Source organism: Amphiprion ocellaris, chromosome 3, assembly GCF_022539595.1.
Source record: "Amphiprion ocellaris isolate individual 3 ecotype Okinawa chromosome 3, ASM2253959v1, whole genome shotgun sequence".
Classification (NCBI taxonomy): domain Eukaryota; kingdom Metazoa; phylum Chordata; class Actinopteri; family Pomacentridae; genus Amphiprion; species Amphiprion ocellaris.
The window spans coordinates 7,621,168-7,643,290 of NC_072768.1; the positions used below are offsets into that span (position 1 = coordinate 7,621,168).

At 38.8% G+C, this 22,123-nt stretch overlaps 1 protein-coding gene across 5 annotated transcripts in view; it reads right to left on the reverse strand.

The window, feature by feature from the left end:
• abcc8 (ATP-binding cassette, sub-family C (CFTR/MRP), member 8) overlaps window positions 1–22,123 on the reverse strand; it is an 85,304-nt gene that overhangs the window by 41,942 nt on the left and 21,239 nt on the right. For 3 of the 5 annotated variants that reach the window (XM_035944527.2, XM_035944526.2, XM_055008202.1), the window contains exons 7-17: window positions 20,938–21,126; window positions 19,795–19,959; window positions 18,412–18,567; window positions 11,888–12,022; window positions 10,545–10,707; window positions 9,727–9,767; window positions 7,153–7,298; window positions 4,397–4,511; window positions 4,051–4,170; window positions 3,092–3,164; window positions 2,901–3,006 (exon numbers count right to left, since the gene is read on the reverse strand). In XM_035944527.2, the coding sequence (XP_035800420.1) occupies window positions 2,901–3,006; window positions 3,092–3,164; window positions 4,051–4,170; window positions 4,397–4,511; window positions 7,153–7,298; window positions 9,727–9,767; window positions 10,545–10,707; window positions 11,888–12,022; window positions 18,412–18,567; window positions 19,795–19,959; window positions 20,938–21,126 (1,409 nt within the window). Of the gene's footprint in view, window positions 1–2,900; window positions 3,007–3,091; window positions 3,165–4,050; window positions 4,210–4,396; window positions 4,512–7,152; window positions 7,299–9,726; window positions 9,768–10,544; window positions 10,708–11,887; window positions 12,023–18,411; window positions 18,568–19,794; window positions 19,960–20,937; window positions 21,127–22,123 lie in introns of all 5 variants that reach the window. The other 2 variants (XM_023262385.3, XM_055008201.1) reach the window with 1 other exon arrangement.

Here is a 22,123-nt window from a genome sequence, read left to right on the forward strand (position 1 = left end):
AGACCTCACGGTGAGACGGCTCTGTCAAGGGACCAAAATAAGCCTTAATGCCTGATGAAGCAAACATTTGGAGCCTGGCGAGCTCAGACGGGCCAATGAAATCATCAACAGCTGACTCTATAGCACCAATCTTCCTCCAACACGTCTGTATGAACCTGACAGGCCGCTACACTCACTCTGATTAATCACACTTTCTTTCTGCTCCTTCCAGGCACAAGCTGCTCTCATTTAGACGCTGTTCCACCTTTTGCTTCATGTGTTATTGTCTCAGGATTTGTGTTTGCTGCGTTCCGTTCAGTCATCTGTTGAAAGGCGACTCCTCTCAGATACAGCTGTTCATCTATGCAGCTATAAATGCTCCTGACCAAACACAGCACAACAACAACAACAACAACAACAACAACAAACATGGCTGAATCTGAGAGACCAACTAATCCAAATGTGTGTCTGAATACTTCAGGAGGGCAAATGACAGCTCCTTAGTTGCTCAAGGACACATAGCAAGTGAGAAGTTCTGGCACTCGGAGAATTACGTAGTATCAGGGAGAGAGCCAGCAGGACTCTGGCATCGACTCAGCAGGACAGCGGACGCCAGAAACACTGTGACAATCGAGTAGAGGAGCCTGAACTCTGCTGACAAATGGAGACTGATAGCTTCCCCTGTGTCCTGGGAGGGTGACAAGATATTCAGAGACTGGAAATGGAGGCTAATGACTTTGGAGGGATGCGAGGGTTCACTTTTAGGATTTCATATTAGTTCTGCTCCTCCAGTGGGTTTTGCTTGGCTGATGCTTATAAATGGACATCAACATCTGCAAAAGTGACAATTTAACCTTCTGTCTGAGCCTTAATGGGTCACTTTTAAAAGTAAATCACATCATTTCAGTGCAAAGGTCCAAGAAAGTTGCCATAAAATGACTCAACCAGCAGATACGGTGTTTCCCCCCGCCACCTTTTTCCTACAAATAAATGTTACTGAATCACTTCTGTCAAAATCAAACAAAATATGTCACCTTCGTAGTTTTTTACATATTCAATTTATTATATTAAATCACTCAAGCTTACTATGAAGATTACATTATGATTGAACTGAATAGATCACACCATCGATAGCTGCAAAATAAATTAATTTTAAAAGACTTTATCTCTTGAATCAGCCACATATCACATCCAACAAAGCAACACTATTAATCTAAATCTCAGGTAATTTGTTGAAAAGCAGAGATTTAACTGAAATGGGATTCTTTTGAACATCAGGTACTAAAAAGCCATTACAATGCATTCACCAAACACAAAAAGCTAGAAAAACAGCATATCTCTTTATTATGGATGACTTGATAGCCTCATATGTGGGGTTTACTGAGTGAATATTGTGTTGTTTTGAAGGACTAAAAGCCAAAAAATGTCCATCTAATACTTCCAACCAACACAATTTACAGTAAGTTGTTCAATGAACCTAAAAATATGAGCAACATATCAAAACTTGTAGATTTTTCTGAAGGAAATGAATGCAAAGTGCTACAAATGCATGCGTACTAAAGAGGTGGGTTACTGTCTAAATGCATCTGACTAAATGTGGGTCAGTGGTGCATGAAAGTGTGAAATCCCCACATGCCATCACATGTATCTCCCAACCATTAAAAAAAGCTGCCCTATCAGCTTCTTCTCACTGACCCACAAATCCTTTTTTTGTTTTATTGCTGTGTCATGGCAAGAGGGAATTTCCAGGTTTTCGATTTTGCTCTTAATTACATTGACCTGCCAGGGACGTGGAATTTATCGCTGCACCAAAACACATAAAGACAAATCAACCAAGTCTGCCTGACAGAACAATTACCAGAGAGGTTTGGAGAAGCACGAGTCAGATTAGATGGAAACGCAGACTGGAGGATGATGAAGTGAAAATTTGCCCTGAAATCAACTGGAGTGATCTAGGTCTCTATATTTAATTAATCTTGCACCTCTGGACTGACTTGATTTCATTTATAAAATGAAGTGCAGAATTGGCAGTAAATGTAATTCCCAGAGGGCACATTTATTATAAAATATCAGTTTAAAGTGCCACAGTAATGCTATTTTTGCAGCAGAACAACCCTGTTCGACGCAAAAAATAAATAAAAAATAAATAAAAAACACATGCACACACACACACACACACACACACACACACACACACACACATATATATAAAATTTGCAAAAAATAAAATAATTCTAATATATAAACCCAAATATAGAAAGAAATGAGCAAATACAATAAAATAAAACTAAACAAAATAAATTATGTTTTTATTTTTATTTATATATATATATATATATATATATATATATATATATATATATATATATATATATACATATATATATATATATATATATATATATATATACATATACATAGCTGTGTCAAATGTAAGAAACATGTATTTATATGGGTTTTGAGTCATTTAAGACATGGTTCAAGTTATTTCTAAATAATTTTTGACAAATTTTGAGTCATTTTAGACATCTTTTGAGGGATTTTTTTTTTAACAATTCTTAGTATTTGGAACATGTTTCAAGTTAATTTGGATATTTTAAAAATCATTTTAGACATGTGATATACCGCTGAGCTAATGAGACATGCGCTTTTAAGTTGAAAAATGAGTTCATTAAGGCACAGGATACACGTATTACCTACAAAAATCAGATAATTATGGAAGTGTATGACTAGCTTTGTTCTTACTGCAACTTTGACCGTATTTTCTTAGTTTTATCATCCAAACTATCAGATATAGTGCATCATTGTCAACCAACATAGTGTAATTTTTAGCTAAACTGTGAAACTCAGACTTCAGAATTGATTTACACATTTTGTATTTTACAAATAGCAAATAATCAATAAAAAAAAATACAACTCACCTGTTCCAGGTGACTGTTCCCGACACTCTCTGCATCTCCCCCAGCGCTGCCAGCAGCAGAGACGATTTCCCACAACCCACCTGGCCCACGATCATCGTCAGCTTACCTGGGAGATTTAAAGCAGGAGACGCATGAGTGAACAAGTAAATAACTAGATGGAGAAACTGCACACATCACTACATGATGCTCACCGAAAGGAATCTTGATGTCCACATTAGAGAGTGTTGGTGGTCCATCGGTCCAGGTGAAATAACCGCAAGTTATCTGAAAATGTGAAGCAGGTTCAGGCAGCAGACATGTTAAACAAAGATTAGCTTCTAGCTTTTAGCAAACAAACAGTAAACATGTAATTCTAGAAAGCTGCAGAATTCCTGTGAGGCAATAAAAGGCGACTGTTGCCACATTCTTATTCACATCATGCAGGAGAAGAAGGATATCTGGAGCCATTAATTTGCACTTCAGGAGTGAAATAACCAAGCAAGGGAATAAGTGCACGGGACAGGGCAGGATTTTATACATCTACAGCAGAAAATATTAATATCTAATGGAATAGTGCAACTCCTGAGCAAATTTACTGTAGAGAGCATAAAATAGATTCATCATTCAAAGCTCAGTCAAAATCTGATCAGTGGCGTCCAAAATATTGCGAATGACGTGCAGAAGATGATGACACCGCAGGCCAATTAGTTCAACTTTGAGAATACTGTTGAAGAGCAGTTGAAAAAGCAGAAAGAGTCCCTTCATCTGGATGCAGCAGGAAGGAAACTTACAGCGCCCTGACGATGAATAATATATTGTCATTTTTGCATAAATATAGACAGCGCACGCGGCGTCTGGAACTGCTTCATATCATATCATACAGAGTGACAACAACACTGCCAAAACTTTTGTTCATTATATAAAGAAATCTTGAAACTTTTGCAACAGAAGCGGTGAGACTGTGACAAAACCTGGAGCAAAACAGCACAAGGTCAGTTAGTGTTATTTACCTCGACTGGACATTAAAAAAAACATAAAATGTTAATTTTAAAGGCCTGAAGTTGCCCCACCACTGCTTAAATTCCGCTAAAAGTTGGAGGAATGCTGCACTTTTTTACTGACTGGACCGACTGATACCTGCAAGACTTTTAATGACATATCAGTCTCTCACCTTGATACAGGTGTCTTGGTCCACATCTTGAGGGGCTCCGTCGCCTTCATGGTCCCCCTGCGAGCTGTAGTTGTTCCAGTCGTCCCTCGGGGGGCGCTTCCGGTTCACCACCTTCAGGGGCTTCGAGGAGGAGGTCGAAGGGAAACGTTTAGAGGATGACTAAAGGAGGATTGTATAATGTATGGCGTTAGGATAAAGGGAGCAGAGGGACGGTCAGGTGGAGGAAGACAACAACATTCAAAGCTGAATGAGGCAACATGGATGCACTGGCCAGGGGCATTACGCAAAACAGACGTGGTCCAGCTTTGTTTCTGTAATCAAGCCAACCAAAGGTGCACATACTTACCACGGCCTGGTACCTATTTTGGTTGTGATTGCTGGAGCCGGAGGTCAACATTGCTCTGGGCTCCTGTTCGTCTCCAATCTCATCGCTTGAGAAAAACTCACTGAGCTTCTGAACACTGCAGATTAAACAGAGGGAAAAAAACTACAACTGGTAAATCAAGCCACCAACAGTGAAAAATTTAATGAATTCTTAGAATCTAGCCTGTATTAAACACACTGAATGATCCTTTGTGCTTTACTCAGTCTTTAAATTAACCCTCTGAAGCCCAGAACTAGGCGGAGGGTTTGGATGCATGCTGTCTTTAAAAAATCTGCAAAATTACACTTTTTACCAGAGCTAGAAACTGTAAAATCAAACAGAACTGTCAAGATTCTCAGCTTTCCAACGTACATTGAAGCACACATTTGTAATGTGTGGTTACATTGGGAAAATCAACCAAATTTAAGCTTTTAAAAAATATGTATATATATTTAAATATTTGCCAAAAAAAGACCACTTTGCACCAGATCCTGTAAAATTTTTAAAAAATAAATAAAAATTCTGTGGAGGCTGTGGAGCAGCATGAAAGCAGATAAGAGACGTATAAGAAACAAATAAGAGAGATTGAGAGCAAATAAATAAAGGCAGCACAGCTCCAAAAGGGCAAACAGAGGTCAGCAATATTCAGCATGGTGAAATATCTTTCTAGAGTGGAAAAACATCTAGTTTGTAAAGGTTGAAATAAGATAAACAGCAATCTATCGTTTCAGTATTTTAACACAAGTGGACATTTGGAAAAATGCTAAACATGATTCCATGATTTTTTTGGTTTCATTTTTGTAAAATAATCACAGAAATTCGAGTTAGATTTTTCTTCTTTTTATGATTTATGGCATTATATCTTTATATTACTCCACAAAAGGCATTTTTGATGTTCCCTTACTGCTAGCCACGGTTGAGCTGTTTCCATAGAGATACAGGACTTCATATTGCAATGAAAAATGAGCTCACAGTGAGTAAAAATGTAGTAGGAGCAAAAAAACGTCCATAAAGTGTTTGGGGTTCAGAGGGTTAAATCTTTAAATTAGCCCACTTTCATTCACTGCATGCTACCTTTTTCTGTCACATCTTTCATTCACTGATTCCGATTAGGAAATCAATGAAACATGGTTCACCAGCGACGAGTTTTATTGATTTTCTTCCTCTGTCTGTCACACACACACTCACATATCTCTACATCACTGGATCAAATCACTTATCTTTTATTTCCCTTCCTAAATGAGTTTAAATGCTTCCCTCTGCTGATACACGCCATCAAAATACAATTACTAGATCTGAAACTGATCTCAACTGGCACTAATTTCCTATAGTTTATTCATTTATGTATCCCATATGGCATACATGAGAGCTGTACAGTAATATACTCTAATAAATCCTGTGTGTTACATCAACTAGACACTGTTAATATGAGAAATCTCACACTGACCAACTGATTATGTGCTGAGAATGAAAAATTTTCAGTACAAAAGCTCTAAAAATGCAATGAAGTGAAGCGTATTTAACGTCGGACAGCGACTTTGCTTGTTCCTGCTGCCGCCATCAAATCCTCTTTGAAGAAACATTTTCTCATGCTAAGTGGAGATAAGCTCAAGTGTTGAGTCCACATTGGAAGCTTTTTTTTTCTCCCTCGTCACTGATAAAGTGTGTCAGATCACACCGTCCCAAAATAGGCATCTCGGAGGATCACAGGCAGCTTCTACGCTCATCCTAATTAAAATAAGGTGTTGCAGAGCTGCTCACACCACAATAATGCCAGGAGATGTGAAGAAAATGTGCAATTTGTAGGGCAATTCCATAGCAATTTAATGCACCTTTGACACTATGAAAGACCTACTATCATTTCCAAGAGGTCCAGGACTGAGATGATGAGATTTAAAGTGACGTGCCCTTATTATGTGAAAAGAAGAAAGGCTGTGCTTCACTGACTGCAGGAGATTTCCTTAGAGGACTGTTTCAGAGTAAGAGTAAATTCATTCATATTTAATTTTACTAACGACCAGAGGGCACAGCTGGTGTATTTGTAAGATGTAACCAACCACTTCAAGTAGGAAACCAAAGAGAAAAATGTTGCCAGTTTTATTTTTTGTCTCATGTGTCTTTTTTTGCCTGCTTTTTTGCAATTCATTGTGGTTGCTTTCTACTCAAACTGTATCACAGGGGCACATTTCCTCTGCAGACAAAAGCATGATGAAAGGGTTGCAATTTGCATCCTAATTGCCCTTCAAAGACCAACAAAAAAGACATGCCTGCATCAATTTAACCACTCAATACAGTGAGTTAGAATAAAGAAGGATGACAGCGTTTGGGAATTGACTTATGTTCGATCAGTAGCTGAGGGAGGCACATCTGCAGCTCTGAAGCGAGCTAATCACAGCTGATTTTGTGGTTGTGATTGTTTAACTAATTGAGGAAGCAAGTTGGTGAAACATGTTTTGGTTCAGAAACCAGCTCACAAAGAAACAGCGGAGAAGGGATGGCCTTTTTTACACGAACAAAAGATGATCCAGGAAAAGGTCAACATCTAATCATGTTGTGTTTCAGTTTAACTCTCCTTCCGTTTTCAGTCACTTCCTAACCAATAAACACTCAGCTACAAAACAAACAAACCCGTCTTCCAGTTTTTCTTTAGGTTATGAATCTGTTTCTGCTATAATTTGTGAAAGAATCTGCATTAAAATGATGGATCTTGATTGTCTAAATATGGTTTGGTTTCTCACCTAACTAGAGCCTTGACGGTGGAGCGAACCACGCTGGACAGCAGGAAGAGAGGCGTCACCAGGATGTGAAAGAGGGACAGAGAGGCAAAGGCCACAGCTGGGGACAGATCAGCGTCTTCGGAAATGTGGACGTGAACCACGAACGTCTGCAGGATCAGAGGGGGGACAGAGCAGCTGAGGTTAGTCTCAAAAGCAGGAATATCGAACCACAGGAATGCAGACAAGCTCCTGTCGAGAATTTCAGGATTAAATCAAATCAAAGATGAATCATCGGTCTACATTCATCCTTCAAAGTTGTCCCGCCTCTTGGTATCTGTCGGACTTTTTATAATTTGTCACCACTCCAGTCTGCAGCCATGAAGGACTTCTATAAATACAGACAGGATTTAGTCAGGAGCTGTCAGAAAGTCCTCCACTGTGTCACTGGACATCTTAGAGTCAGACTGCCTGGCTCTGTCTCTGCTCCGTCCTTCAGACGGACGACCAGACAACAGGATGCATTCTGGTCAGCAGTTATTACAAGTACAGTCAGTTGTCTAATGTCTGATCATGCAGAGTACGTTTCTTTTATTTAGCTATAATGCATTATTGAATGAATTACTATCCCATGAGTGTGTGCGCCCTTTTTAAATCGGAATAATACCTCAAATGGCATTGATCAAAAGTTTACATACCCTTAAATGTTTTGCCTGACAACACACACACAAGTGGCCACGCCGGTTAAAATGGCTATTAAGGTAAGATTCTAAATCTGTGTCTTGCTTGATTGTGGTTTGTTTCTGTGCGTAAATAATCAATCAGTTTCATTAATACTGAGACATGAGGAAAACAAAATAACTGCCAAAGGACCAATGAGAAAGTGCAGTTAAACTATGAAAATCAGGAAATGGGTGTAAAAAACATCCAATCAATAGTGTTCAAACTGGCTAAATTAGTGGAAAATTTTAGGTTCTGTTGATAAAAACACTCAGTCAGGTGGACTAAGAAAGATTTCAGACATAAGTGCAAGGAAAACCGGTTGACCTGCAGGTAAAAACCCAGCGGCAGTTCCAGCTGAAACACAGGCTTCTCTATGAAAAAGCGGTGTGGCTATTTCAACACAGTAAGGATGTACTTGAACAAAAATGAGCTCCAGGATTAAATTTACAGAAAAAAAGCTGCTAGTGTCTGTTTACAACATGTCAAACGGCACCTACAAGCCTCAAAATTTCTAGAACGGAATATTTTGGAGGGATGAAACAAAAATTAAACTTCAGAGCCGTGTTTGGAGATGAGCCAACAAGGCCTACGATGAGAAACAAACCATCCCTCCAAAGCTTAGACGTGGATCTCGGATGTTTTTGGAAGGTGTAAACGACAGCAGCACAGGGTATTTAATCAAAATTAATGGCAAGACGATTCAAGCATGTTTCAAAAATATTCGTGGATAATTTGCATTCATTAGCAGGTATGTTGTGCGTTGGACACACTTTGATTCGCCAACATCACAATGATCAAAACACAGAGCCAAGTTGACTCTCTAGTAGTTACAGTAGAGAATAGTGAAGGTTCTAGAGCGACCGACACACTCTTCTGATCCCATTATCATATAGTCACTTTGGGGAGAACACAAACATGCAATTAACATGCGAGATGACTCAAGAACCTACATGACCTGGAGGCTTTTTGCCAAGATAAAAGTGCAGTTTTACCATCTGAGAGCATAAATGGCTGCAGGTAAGTACATTTACTCGAGTACAAATACAAGTTTGAAGTACTTTACTGGAGCGTTTCCATTTTATGCTACTTTATACTTCCCATGTCAGCAGGAAACCGTCTACTCCACTGCATTTGTCTAGCAGCTTTAGTTACAGTTAAGACGAGGATTTTACGCAATGAATAATAGAACAAGCTTTTAAAATACAACACACTGCTAAAGGCCAGACTAGTGGTTTTCAACCTTGTTGGCTTCTAGCTTCTTAGAAAAAAGCAGTGTGGAGTCAGGGTCACATTTCTGATGACTGAGTGGAGCTGTTTACCAAAAATCTCTGTTTGGTAAACAGCTCCACCAAACAGAGATTTTTCCCTCTGAACGCCTCACATGGTTTCATTTCAATAAATGTATCAGGAAAAATGAAAGATTTAAGAAAAGATCCAAAAGCTTGAAACAGATTTGTGTATCAGAACTCTGTTTTTTCTTATTTCCTCCCACATTAATCATCTGAAGAGCCCTGAGGTTTATCTGACGTCAGTGCATAGAAAACGGTATATTTTTTTCCACTGCTGGTCATTGAGGCCAAACGGAGAACTACACAGTATGGAGAACTAAGGATATACAAAAATTTAACCAAGAACTATTCATTCTTTTCTTTATTGTTATGTTTTGTTTAATGATTGTGCAATTCTGTGAAGCCTTTTAGTTCAACATGAGTCCCATTTGGAATAAAATAAACATGTTTTGCTTGATAATTTATGTTTTCTTTACAGATTTGGACACATTTTACAAATTCTGCCACTCATGAGCAGATCTACAGACGTAGTTAATTTAGTCACAATGAATGTTTTACTTTAAAGTGAATAAATGGAAGAACTCACCGTCAACACAGCTGCGATAGGAATAGCTGCATTCATGAAAACTGAAAGCAGAGCAGAAAAAAACAGGAGGAAGTGAAGGCTTTTCCAGGATTAACCAGATATAATAAACAAAATGAGCTTTTCTACTGCGTTTGTAGCATCTCTGTGGTTTCAGACTCAAAATACTAGCATGTAGTTTTGGCCCAGAGGTCTTTAAGCACATACAAAGCAATCACAACATCCTGTGTTTGAATCTTGTGAGGACATTTCCTGCTAATCATCCCTCTTCATGCTCATCCTTTTCTGTCCTCCTCCATTGACAATAAAGTAGCAAATTCAAAAAATGTGTGGAATATTATCTAAAAACTAAATGGCTGTCGCAGTGAAATAGCTCTAGTGCTGCATTAATGGTGAATAAATCCAGGTTTTTATTACTGTGATTAAAATTATTTTGGGTCATTCATCTCATAAAACTGTCAATGAGGAAGTTATGACTTCTCCCTTCTCTTAAATTTGCAATTATTCATTTTATGCTCTTCTATTATTTTAGGGCTAGTTGAAAACGATGAGGAGGACAGACTGTGTGAAATAAATCTGTGTGGAGGGACCATACTGCGCTCTGGTGTCTTAGATAAATGAGTGGCGGCGTAATAATCTTGATAGTAACGGCTAGAATGAATCATAAATGTTGACTGGAAATGCAGGAGTTCTAATAAAACTGATCTTAAAGTGGAAATATATTATAGTGATGCAACGTGAAGCCTCACTGTGAATTGTAATTTTCACACTACATCATAAAGGTCAAATGTAACGAGTGCAAAGGGACCAAAGTGTCATACTGGATATGGATGTGTACAGAGCGAAAGCCTGCAGGCTGGTGAGCTCCTTCCCCCGGGTTTCCTCCACGCTGTCGCAGAAAATGTGCTCCCAGGCGTACAGCTTCAGCAGCTTGATGCCTCGCAGCAGCTCATTGGTCTTCTTCAGTCGCTCACTGGAGTATTCCTGGAATCAAAGGCACAGAATGAACAAGGTCGACACAGGACTGATCACCTCTCATGGCGATACAAACATGTAAGACATCGAAGCAGAGGACTGAAGAAAAACAGCATCATTACATGTTAGTGGTCTTACTGAAGGCGACTTGGTGGCAGATGGAAGCAAAAGAAAGGCCTGAGGCAAAAACTGGCTTATTTCATGTGATTAAAACTAAAAGGTCTCACCTGGATAAATTACAGCCTCATTCCCCGAGGAGATCATGAGCGTTACATTCAAATGTCCACTTAAAAACTAAATTGAATTTTTGAAGGGATGACAGGCCAAGATGAAAAGTCAGGGGTTCACCTAATTGCATGATATAATAGAAAATTCAGTCTGAGACACAAACGTCTATCTTATATTGCAGGGAACCAAAGACAGAAGATTACTAGAGTAAGTAGATTCATCCTCTGGGTATTAGAAAAGCCTGTGCAAAATTTGACAGCAATCTATCCATTAAAGCTGGAGTAGGCAGCATTTTTTGCATTTTTCGCAAAAAAATCTATACAAACCTCTCAGCATGTTGTAATTCAAGCAGTCTAAGAGTGAATGAGAGTTCTGCGACTCCTTTTGAATAAGTTTTAGAAAATCTAGCCAGTGAGAGGAGATTTTAGCCAATCAAAGGCCACAAAGAGAATACGGGAGGTCCTTGGTTTACGACATCCTCGACTTATGTCTTTTTGCAGTTACGTCAGAACTGATTAGGGGCCAGTCCTCGGTTTGACGTATAGTGTTTCGTCGTTATGTCGGAGCTGGTTCAGCAGAATTAGTTGGTGAGCGAAGCGGATGAATACTGTATGTACAGTACTCACACGGCGCCATAAGACGGCTTGCTTTACATTTTCACAAGTATTTTCCTACTGAGTTGTGTTTCAGTGTGAGATAATGACTGTTTTCGTTACTGTAGTTGTTCAAATATGTAAACTGATCGATATCACGATGCACATAACGGCTTTGTTTACATTTTCACCGGAGTTCCGACTTATGGCAAAAATCGACTTAGATCACACCGTGGGAACGGAACTCTGACGTCGAGAACCCCCTGTAATGCATAGTGACAGATTGTGCCACCCACAGTCACTAGCATGGCTAAATATAGATGAAAACAGAACAGAAACTAAACAGAAACACAAATGACAACACCTACCAGAGTGCTCTTTTGTGTCTGGGACAGTTTTGTGGCCACAAAGTATTGTACAGGAGCTAACACAGCGATGACGGTCGCTCCAATCAAGGCACTGATTCCCAAGAGGTAGTAGAGCAGGATCACTCCCACAATAATCTGAAATACACAAAAAACAACAGAACAGACCTTGTGGTAAGAAAATGGAGGAGTGCAAGATTTCTGAGAGGTCTCTTTCACTTCCACAACACTCCTTGGTGACCTTATAAAAGCCATATTAATGCATTGCACCGCGTCGTAAAAAAAGCAGTGACCTTGAGCGTAATAAGGGAAGTAACATACAGGTGAGGAGATGCCATACAAGCAGAGAGTCCTTCATGCTTAATATGATATCATTCCTGAACAAAGCAATGTGAGCAAATGGTTGCACTCACTCACAGTCTTACAAAGGAAGGAACAAGCAGCACCTTTTTACAAGGTTGAAGATTTCAAATACACTTTGCTCTACAGTGGTCAGTAAGGTTGAGGCTGAAGCTTTTTTTTTTCCATTCTCCAGTGCTCAAATTCATCTTCCACACCATTTACGAGCGGTGAATCTATCTGTCCTTTCCTATTCTGCAGCCCCTGCCCTTGGCATCACATTGGCCCACGGCAGATTCAGAAATCTCCAGGAGATAGAAAACTAGATTGAGATGGATGTCATATTTCACACCCACACCGCCACCTTCATCTGCCACCAGATAGTGTAAGTAAAAGGCAACAGAACAGCATGATGGGATATTTTCTTTCTCTCTGCTTGTACAATAGCTGCCTCTGAAGGTGTCGTTAATGTGTAAACACAGCATTTGTCAAGGCAATGTACATTTGTGGAGTCACCATCCCCCCGACACAGTTTCTCTCAGCTGCTCGCATCAATCACACCTGATTGAACAGAGAGTTGCTGTTAGAAGACTGCTTTATAATGGCAGTGTTTCTCTGAGCATTTCAAGAGCTGCTGACCACTGGGGAAGAATAATTGACCTGCTGGTGGAGCTACATAAAGACTCACCAGAACGACTGCAGATTATATATGGGAACATGTAACAAATTCCAAGGTAACGTCCAATATTCATTCTAATAGTTCAGTCTTTCCCAAAAGAATAATAAAGCAAAGTGACTATTTTTTTAACCTCTTGATCCAGTAGCATGGCAAAAAACAGGATAGAGGGACAAATCATCTAATAGATAAATACTGATATGAGCTTTAGAGTCAATAAATAAGGAGGCAATAGAGACAAGAGACAACAAGAACTACATGCTAAAAGGCTAAAATCAGCAGGCAGCTACATTCTGCTGAGGTTTTGATTCATCACAAAAGCTTGTCACAGCAGATATTTAGGCTTGCCATAGCAGGAGAAGCAAATAAATAATGAATAGCATTCTATTTAGGCAAGCTGGGTTCCTGTTATTAAGCATACTGGCTGTCACGGTTCACTGGAATAGAGCCATTGTTAACGAACCTGCCAGCCAATATGACGAAATGCCTGCCCTATTGATGTCAAAAATGAAGACGGATCACATCCCTGGTCACATATTGTAAATAATACCAATACTAAATCACAAAGCCATTTATCTTTATAGCCTTAATATTGCTGGCTGAATATAAAAGACATTTCACTGGTCATAGGAGAAAAAATACTGGTGTTAATGTCCAGTACTGTTTTTTTTAGCAGTAAGAAAATCTGATATATTGACCAATATCGTGTGTATGTACAGTTGAGACCAAAATCTTTTCATTTGCTTGTAAAGACCGTGTATATCAAGACAGTCGGGTTTCCAGTGACTCTTGTAACTCTGAATCATTGAAGCCAACAAGTCAGCAATGCTAATATTTAGTTTAAGTGTCCATTACACTTTGGAAGCTTCTGGTTATATCTTTAACCCTCCTCTCAACAGAATCAGTGTAGCTCAACGAAATTTTTTGACTTGGTTCTTCAGCACAGTCCACGGATTCTTGATGGTGTTTAAGTCAGGACTTTGTTGAGACCGGCCTAAAAACTTAATTCTAGTCTGATTTAGTTTTTTTTTTTTTTTTTTTTACCACTTTTGATGCGTGTTTTGGGTCACTGTCTTGTTGGAACGCCCAACTACATTTGGTGTCAACTTTCTGGCTGATGATTTTAGGTTTTCCTGAAGAATGTGGAGGTAATCCTTATTCTTCCTTATTCCATTCACTCTGGCACCAAAACAGCCTCAGAGCATAATACTGCCACCACCATGCTTGACAGTAGGTTTGGTATTTTGGGGGTTAAGGGCTTCTTTTCTTCTCTAAACATATACCTGGTTATTGTGGTCAAATAGCTCCATTTTTTGTGTTAGTTATATTGAAAAGAATGGGGTTCATTGTTTATTAACTTTCCAGCATTCTACTCTGCACCACCGCCTGCTCAGCTGTGATACATGCTCTGTTACATGAGCTGCATACAGTCCTGAGAGAATTGTAGACCACGGAGTCATAGCCACTCTGCTGGGCAAAATATGTGGTGACATTTTTTTTAAATGACCCCATCACACTTTTTCCTACATTATGTTCTGTAAGAAAGTTTTCACTGATACTAATATATTTGTAACAGGCTGATATCACCTGATAATATCATCCTACCAACATATCAGTCAGGCTCTGTGTAGCAGCTGTAGTTTACGAGTCTTGACATTGGTGGGACATGAACTGCTACATCTCTGCTTTTTCTACAAGTCCTCATACTAAACACACAAGATGTTGGACGCGGCAACAAAGGGGACAAATCAAGTGTCAGAGCAGCCACTTCCTTGCAAATCTTAAGGATCTTGTGATAACCAGAAAGTTCAACTGAAATGAAGAGCCAGAGAAAATTGATTAAAAAACTGAGATCACTGGCAAACTTCAAAAGCTCAGCGACACGTCCCCTCAGAGCAGGAGGCAGTAAAGTTCAAGCACAATGGATTCATTCACAGTCTGGGGCAGATAGGTGACTACAGACAGTGAATACTAATACTGAGCTACCAGCAGGCTTACAGTGGCAGCAGAAGATGTAGCACAGCCTGTTTCTGAATAGCTGAAGCTTTCTTTTTATTCCTAAATATAGCAAAAGGTTGTCTGTTGTGTGGGCACAAAATGAGAATCCAGAAGGAGACACAGAGACAGGCAGGTTAATGGAACTCACTGTGGATGAATAACATGAGCTGCAGGGTTCTGGGAAGTAAAAATCCAATACGAGGCCAACAAATGATAATTCAACATAAGAAAATGAACCACAGGAGTACAAAAACAGAAACCAAAGCTCAGGGAACAACACAGAGACACAAGGAGGCAGGAGAGCAAATGCACTAACAAGGTATTGAGGGAGAAACACAAGGTAACTGGGAAAAGGTGGAAAAAATCAGGAATGACAGGAGCAGAAACAAGACAGAGATGGAAACTAAAATCAACACAAGAGAAGTAACAACAAAACAGACTGGAAGCACAACAAGAAACAGAAGAAAAACAAGAGACATGAGAGGGACCACAACAGCTTTCACATCTTTGCTGAGTTTATATCACTCGCTACTAGTGAATTCAAAGCACTTTTTCATTTAGAGTTTGATGTTTTAGTCATGCAAAATGTTGTGGAGCTGCATCAAATACTGGAGAATGCTTGATTGTGTTTTTGCTTTTAAACTGTCTGCAGAAATGATACCAATGAGAACACAATAAGATCACCAGGAAGTCAGTCCACCAGAAAATCCAAAGATCGTGCCATTTGGGTGTAAAAACCGTTTCCACATGTGGTTGATTTTGTGCTAACAAGGATTATTCAGGTTGTGTTTTCAGGCCTCAAGACTCGTCTCTTTCATCTTTTCTTTTGCCATTTCAAAATGATAATTTATTTTGAGCTTTTTCATGTAAAAGGTAGGCACGTCTTAGGGACAGTGCTCCCTGCTATAAAGAGATAAGAGCAGTTTTTCTCTCCAAACATAATACAAGGTGCCAACAAAGGCTTAAATAATCCAAAAATAAATAACAGTCAAAACGGAAATGCTTAATTGTACTAAAGTAAACATCATTGGACCTGCTAGTGTCTGCAAAAATTCTAATAAAATGCTTCAAAATATAAATACAGACTAAAATGTTAGAAATCTTCATAATACTTGTAACCAATCACTACCAAACAAGTGCCTAAAATAAGGTCTATGATATATAAAAGCGTATTTATTCCTCTAAATCATGTGAAGTTTAATTTTCTTGTGATCAGTCTGTTATCAAAACCCTTCTAAATCCTCGTAGATTTTCCGTCTGCGTTGCTTTCTTGTTTTTCTTAAGGTTATTTCTGATTTTCCATATCTCTATAAATACACGTTGACAGTGTAAATAAATGAACAATTTAAAGAAACTGTGTTTCCATTTCAGGTAAAACCACTTTTTTATCTGATGGGGTTTGAAAGATAAAGGCCAGAGGGAAGAAATACTCAGTAATAACCAGAAATGAAAAATGATCTTTTGTTGTGAGGGAGAATGAAACATCTGAGGTTTCATGATGCAGCTGTGCTCAGCAGGTTTGCTTTGATACTGAATTCCATGAGAAACTAATCAACCTCAAGGGTTTGCTGATATTATACTTTCATTATCATTTTCAGCTCCAGTTTCTCCTGAGGCCTCATTGGTGTATTAATGACCACACAGTAGTATTGCATGTCATGAATTACACAACCCACCTACAGGACTTCAAAACACGAAGGTCACAGGCTTCCAATCGACTGCACACATTTGCATTGAATCTATTTTAACTCCAACAGGGGTTACAACACGTATGCTCAGTTTTCAGCCCCCACATCTCTGTACACAATCCTTTGTTTTCCATAGGATCATAAAGAAAGCCTTGGTGACACAGCATGCAGAAACAACACAACACACAACAATACAGTGTAGCAAAAAAACTAAAAAAAAACACAGCTAGATGAAGTGTAATACATCAGGATGCAAAGAAAACACATAATGCAATGAAAGAGCAATGCAAAACAAAAAATCTGCAAAACTGCAAAAAAAAAATCCTAAATAAACTATACAGTGTGACATAATGTAAAACTACAGTGTAGTTACTGAGCCTATATACACACCCAGCTACAATAGAACTAGGACTGCTTTCTCCATCAACACTATAATACTGCTAAATTATGGTAATAATGACAACACTAAAGGTTCACTGTGGAGTTTTTGGCTTTTTGTCTTGTTTTGTTGATGCAATACAGAGTCCTGCTGAAGGTTTCACACCATTTAACTGATCAATAGTAGGAAGACTGCCAGCAAGTAAACATGAATGTGAACCATACACTGTATAATAAAGATGGACGTAGCTAACATGACGCCACCTGTTGGTTTCTGCACTGAGAAAATGAAGCCCGGATTTTACTACTTCCTGGCTGCCGTCTTGGATTTTTGGAGCCAGAGACAAATAAAGATTCTCAGGTGGCCAAGGCGGAGAGCAGCGATTGGTCAGACTGACTTAGAGCCGAAGACTCTGTCCCGCCCACATTTACCTGCTTCTGCTGTTTACCGACACTGCTGCTAACAACACTGCACACATTAAATCTGACACTAAAGTTGTATATAGAGTGCATTAAAAGTGGCACCAATAAGAAACTAAACATTTACATATCGAGTCCTTTCAGTGTCTGCTGGTAGAATCAGCTGAAGGTAGAAAACTGGTTAAAACAAGCCAACGGGCAGAAAAACTGTCTGTGGAAAATGTTCTGCTGTTCCACCGATAAATAAACCAACAGTTATTATATCAGAATTTAATCCAAATGAGGAGAACAGAGTTTAACAGACAACCTGTCAATCATTCCAGACCAGACTGTCAATCAAGTAGCCCCGCCCCCTGACTTTGCAAAATTGAAATCTTTATATAAAATTCAATATTGATTTATTTTCAGATCGGACACCTGATCTCTCATTTTGACCATGAAAACTAACAAACAAAAAATCCTGAGCCGCAGCAGTCTATCAAATTTTAGTTTTTCCGTGTAGAATTGGGGTCTATGGAGCTTTTTGGAGCCAGCATCTGGACACTTCTGGGTAGGCTTCATTTTTGGAGCCAGGCACTACGTCCAACTTTATTATACAGTCTGTGATGTGAACACAAGATTTAAAAGGAAACGCATTCAACACATTTGTCAGACCTCAAGGAGAAATGGGATTTAATAATAGAGATAACAAACATCACTCTCCAACATCAGATTTTGTCCCAGGGACACTAAATTTATACATAACTGCTGTTTGCCTTTAGGAAGGACTCGGCTGTCTCCTACTTGTCAATAAAACATATCTTACAGTCATCTCTGCTGCCAACCTTCTGCTAACACTGACATCTGCTCTTTCCAGAGAATGAAGGAAAGCCACACAGCAGGATGAAAGTCTCGGTATATAAGAATGGAAGCTTCCCTCTGAGTTCAAGAAACAATGACAAGCACCAGCAGCCAGATGATGTGAGAAACATCAATATCTAGAAATGCTGCTCCCAGTGGATGGACTATAAAGGTTTAGACATTCTCACCTGTACTGGCATGGCCCACAGGTTGGGACAGAGGAAGAAAAACCACATGAGCTGGTTGGTATCTATGGCGACCAGGTTGCAGATCTGGGCAACGGTTAACTCGCCCATCGACATGTTGGAGGTGCACAGACGCATGATCTTGTTGTAGATTTTTGTCTGGGGAGAAAAGCAAATACAACGAAGGCTTTCACACACCAAAATCAATAGATGAAATAATCATTAATTTCTTCAAACTGATCGATATGAACAATGGTTTAAACACAGAGGTGCTTCCTTCGAGGGAGGGATTTAAACTTCTGACCAACATTCAGCGTCGATGAACCAGCATCCTCAGATTTGCTTCACTGAAAATCTCAAGATGTTTTTTCTAACATTCATCCTCTAAACCCCCAAACCAACTGGTGGGTTTGAAAGTCATGTTGTTTTATAGAAAATGCAAAAATTATACTATTTTATCAGCCAGAGACAGTAAAAAAAACATATACATATAAAATAAAAATCATCAGATTTTCAACTTTCTGACAGTCTATAAACAAATTTTCTGTGATGTGCTGGTTTGCCCATTAAATTATCCAAATCTAAGCTTAAATTGTGAAATTTTATCAAAAACATTTGGTTTGTTTAATTAATTCATGTAATTTTTTTAGTATTTTTTTGTGCCTTATTTAAAAATAGTCAAAAAATGAATCATTTGTTCAATCCAGATTCTGTAAAATAAATAAAAATGGATGCTTCTTGTCACAGCTAAGATGCTATAAATGACTTAGTTGTGACAAACAATCCTGCAACAAAAATATAAGAACGTTGTAGCTGAACTGCAGGCTGTGTACACAGACAGAGAGGAGACGAGTACAGAAACAAATCTTTTTTTTTGTCAAATATATACAATGTATCGAGTCAACATATTTTACAGATAAATAACACCTGTGGGCACTTGAAAAAAGTTCTACATGTTGATTTCAGTTTCTTGCATTTTTAAAAAAATAAATAATTAAAGAAATCTAACTTTTTATGATTTATGGCATTTTAACTGTCATAATGCACAGAAGGATTTTTTTTTTTTTTTTTTTGCTGTTTCTCATTTTAGCCATGGTTGTGTTGTTTCCATAGAGGGGCAGGACTTTATATTGCAGTAAAAATGAGGTCACAGTGAGAAAAAATGTAACCGGAGCAACAAACCTCAGTAATTGCTTGGAATTCAGAAGGTTAAACACAGGTTAGACTACTCTCAGATTCAGAAAACATTAGTCAGATCATACAGTTAGTCAGCTATTGATGTTGTCCAAATGTGTGAATAATAAATAAAACCAAACTATTATGAACATTTGTAACTGATTTGGCAACATTTCACACGTAACTTTTAGTGTGATTTGGAGATTTTACCTGTATGGCCCCACGCAGGTTGATGCCTGTTTCAATGGCCACATAGTAGGAGGCCTGGAGGAAGGTCCTCTGCAGGAGCAGGGCGAAGAAGAGCAGCACAGCCAAGACATACGCATTCTCCAGAAACTCCTTGGAGGAAATGAAATAGATACCGAGCAGCCTCATCTGGAATTGCAGGAACATGGGAGAAGCAGAGATATCGACTGGTTCATCATTGTTAGGCAGGAAGGTCACACAGACTGACCTCTTTGGGATTGGATTTGACTTGAAGAGTGTCTGTCAATAACGAATTTCTACTAAAACTGCTGCTGCGTATCGCTTCAAACCTCTGTTTAAAATGCATCGTTCCCATTTCAGTTAATCTGAAATGAAGTGCAGCCTCCAGACACACAGCCGATATGTGGATGTGAGCTGGAAACCCAAGAAGAATGAGGTTCAGTTATAGCAGATGGACACGGTATCTCCCTCAAAGATTAATTAATTCTGCAGCATGGGGGGTAGATGGTTCTCCCAGGAGGGATCACAGATTATTGATTAGAAATGTGCCTCAACGCTGCTGTGACTCATCCTTCAAATTTCTCTTGGCTTATTTCTTTTCTCTGAACCAAAACATGTTTCAAACTCTCTCATTGCCTCACATCTTACAAAGTGGTCTATTTTTTAGTCCCATTTTTATTTTTTTGACATGTGCCGTAGGTGTTTTTAGCATTCTCATATTAACTTTCCACTGCATCGCTTGGATGTGGCTTTCAAACAAATAACTGAGGAGTTATTCTGACAGATGGATGCCTGAGTGGCCATCTGCCCTGCGTGGAATCTAAGAAACTGAGATAGCTCCAGCAGCAATAAGTCTCATAAATATTTCAGGAGGCTTAAATTAGCACACCGTCGGGCAGGTGTACCGGGGGCATCATAAATGTCTCACCACACCGTGACCTTTGAGAGGGAATAGGAAGCCATGAGATGAATCTGTCTTGTCTTTTCTGAAGCTGTTTCTCAGTCATCATTTGAATTCTAAGAAATCACAATAAAAACTTGAACTGAAGGGGTTTTTTTCTGTGCTTTTGAACATATCTTAAGATCTTTTTCAAACATTAAAAAGACCCTTTGGATACATTTCCATAAAGCAAAATCGCCCCTCACCGGCTGCTGAATGGTGCGATTGTCTTTGCTGATGTGGTGGACGATGCCAGAGATGCACAGAGGACCGGCGAAGCCCAGCAGGTCGGCCAAAAAGCGGAATGTGATGCTGAGGATAAGAGGTCTGCCGAATGCTTTTCTCAAGGCCTGCCAGATCCACTTTGGACCCTGGGGTGCTGTGCCCTGAGGCCTCTGAAAGGAGATAAAAACAGAAGAAAAGGTGGAAAATATGAGCATGCTGAGTGAATACACTGAGTGTCATTTACTGGATAGAGATAATCTGCAGAGGCTGATGAACAATTATGACCTCTTTTAAAGGATTTGGGTTGTTCAAAATCTAAATTACAAACATTAATCAGCAGCTATCAGAGACACATTGTTCCATTAGTGTAATAAAGATAGCTGTTGGTGAAGAGAGGTCTTTTTAGTCAGACTACAGTGGCAGTTCTCAGAGGAGTAAAACTGGCAGCACAACAAAAGGAATAGAAACTAGGTTAGACAATGAAGGGCTTCTAACAGCAAGCAGAGAAAATAAGTGCATGAATACAAAAGCTGAATCAACACTTGAGAGTTGATGCAGAAACCAGTGAAATGAGGTCAGATTCAAGGCGCTCATCCCCTCCACTGCTGCTGCTGGGATGTGGTGATTAACTTCAAGTTTTCAGAGTGGACCTCATATCTATCTATCTATCTATCTATCTATCTATCTATCTATCTATCTATCTATCTATCTATCTATCTATCTATCTATCTATCTATCTATCTATCTATCTATCTATCTATCTATCTATCTATCTATCTATCTATCTATCTATCTATCTATCTATCTATCTATCTATCTATCTCTCTCTCTATATATATATATATATAGAGATAGATAGATAGATAGATAGATAGATAGATATAGATAGATATATATAGATATAGATATAGATATATAGATATAATGCTGGGAACCATGTCAGTGATCCAGAGGATTAAACAGCAGGTTAAAAACTGTCTACAGTTACTTCAATGACATTTGAAGACATTAATCATCACTTCAAACCCAACAACGGGTTTAAAAGGCGTGTTAGCGCTTATAAAAAATGAAAAAATTATAATTTATTATAGCCAGAAACTGTAAACAAAAAAAAAAAAAAAAGAACAATAACATTGAATTGCTCATCTGTGATGTGCTTTTCTGTTG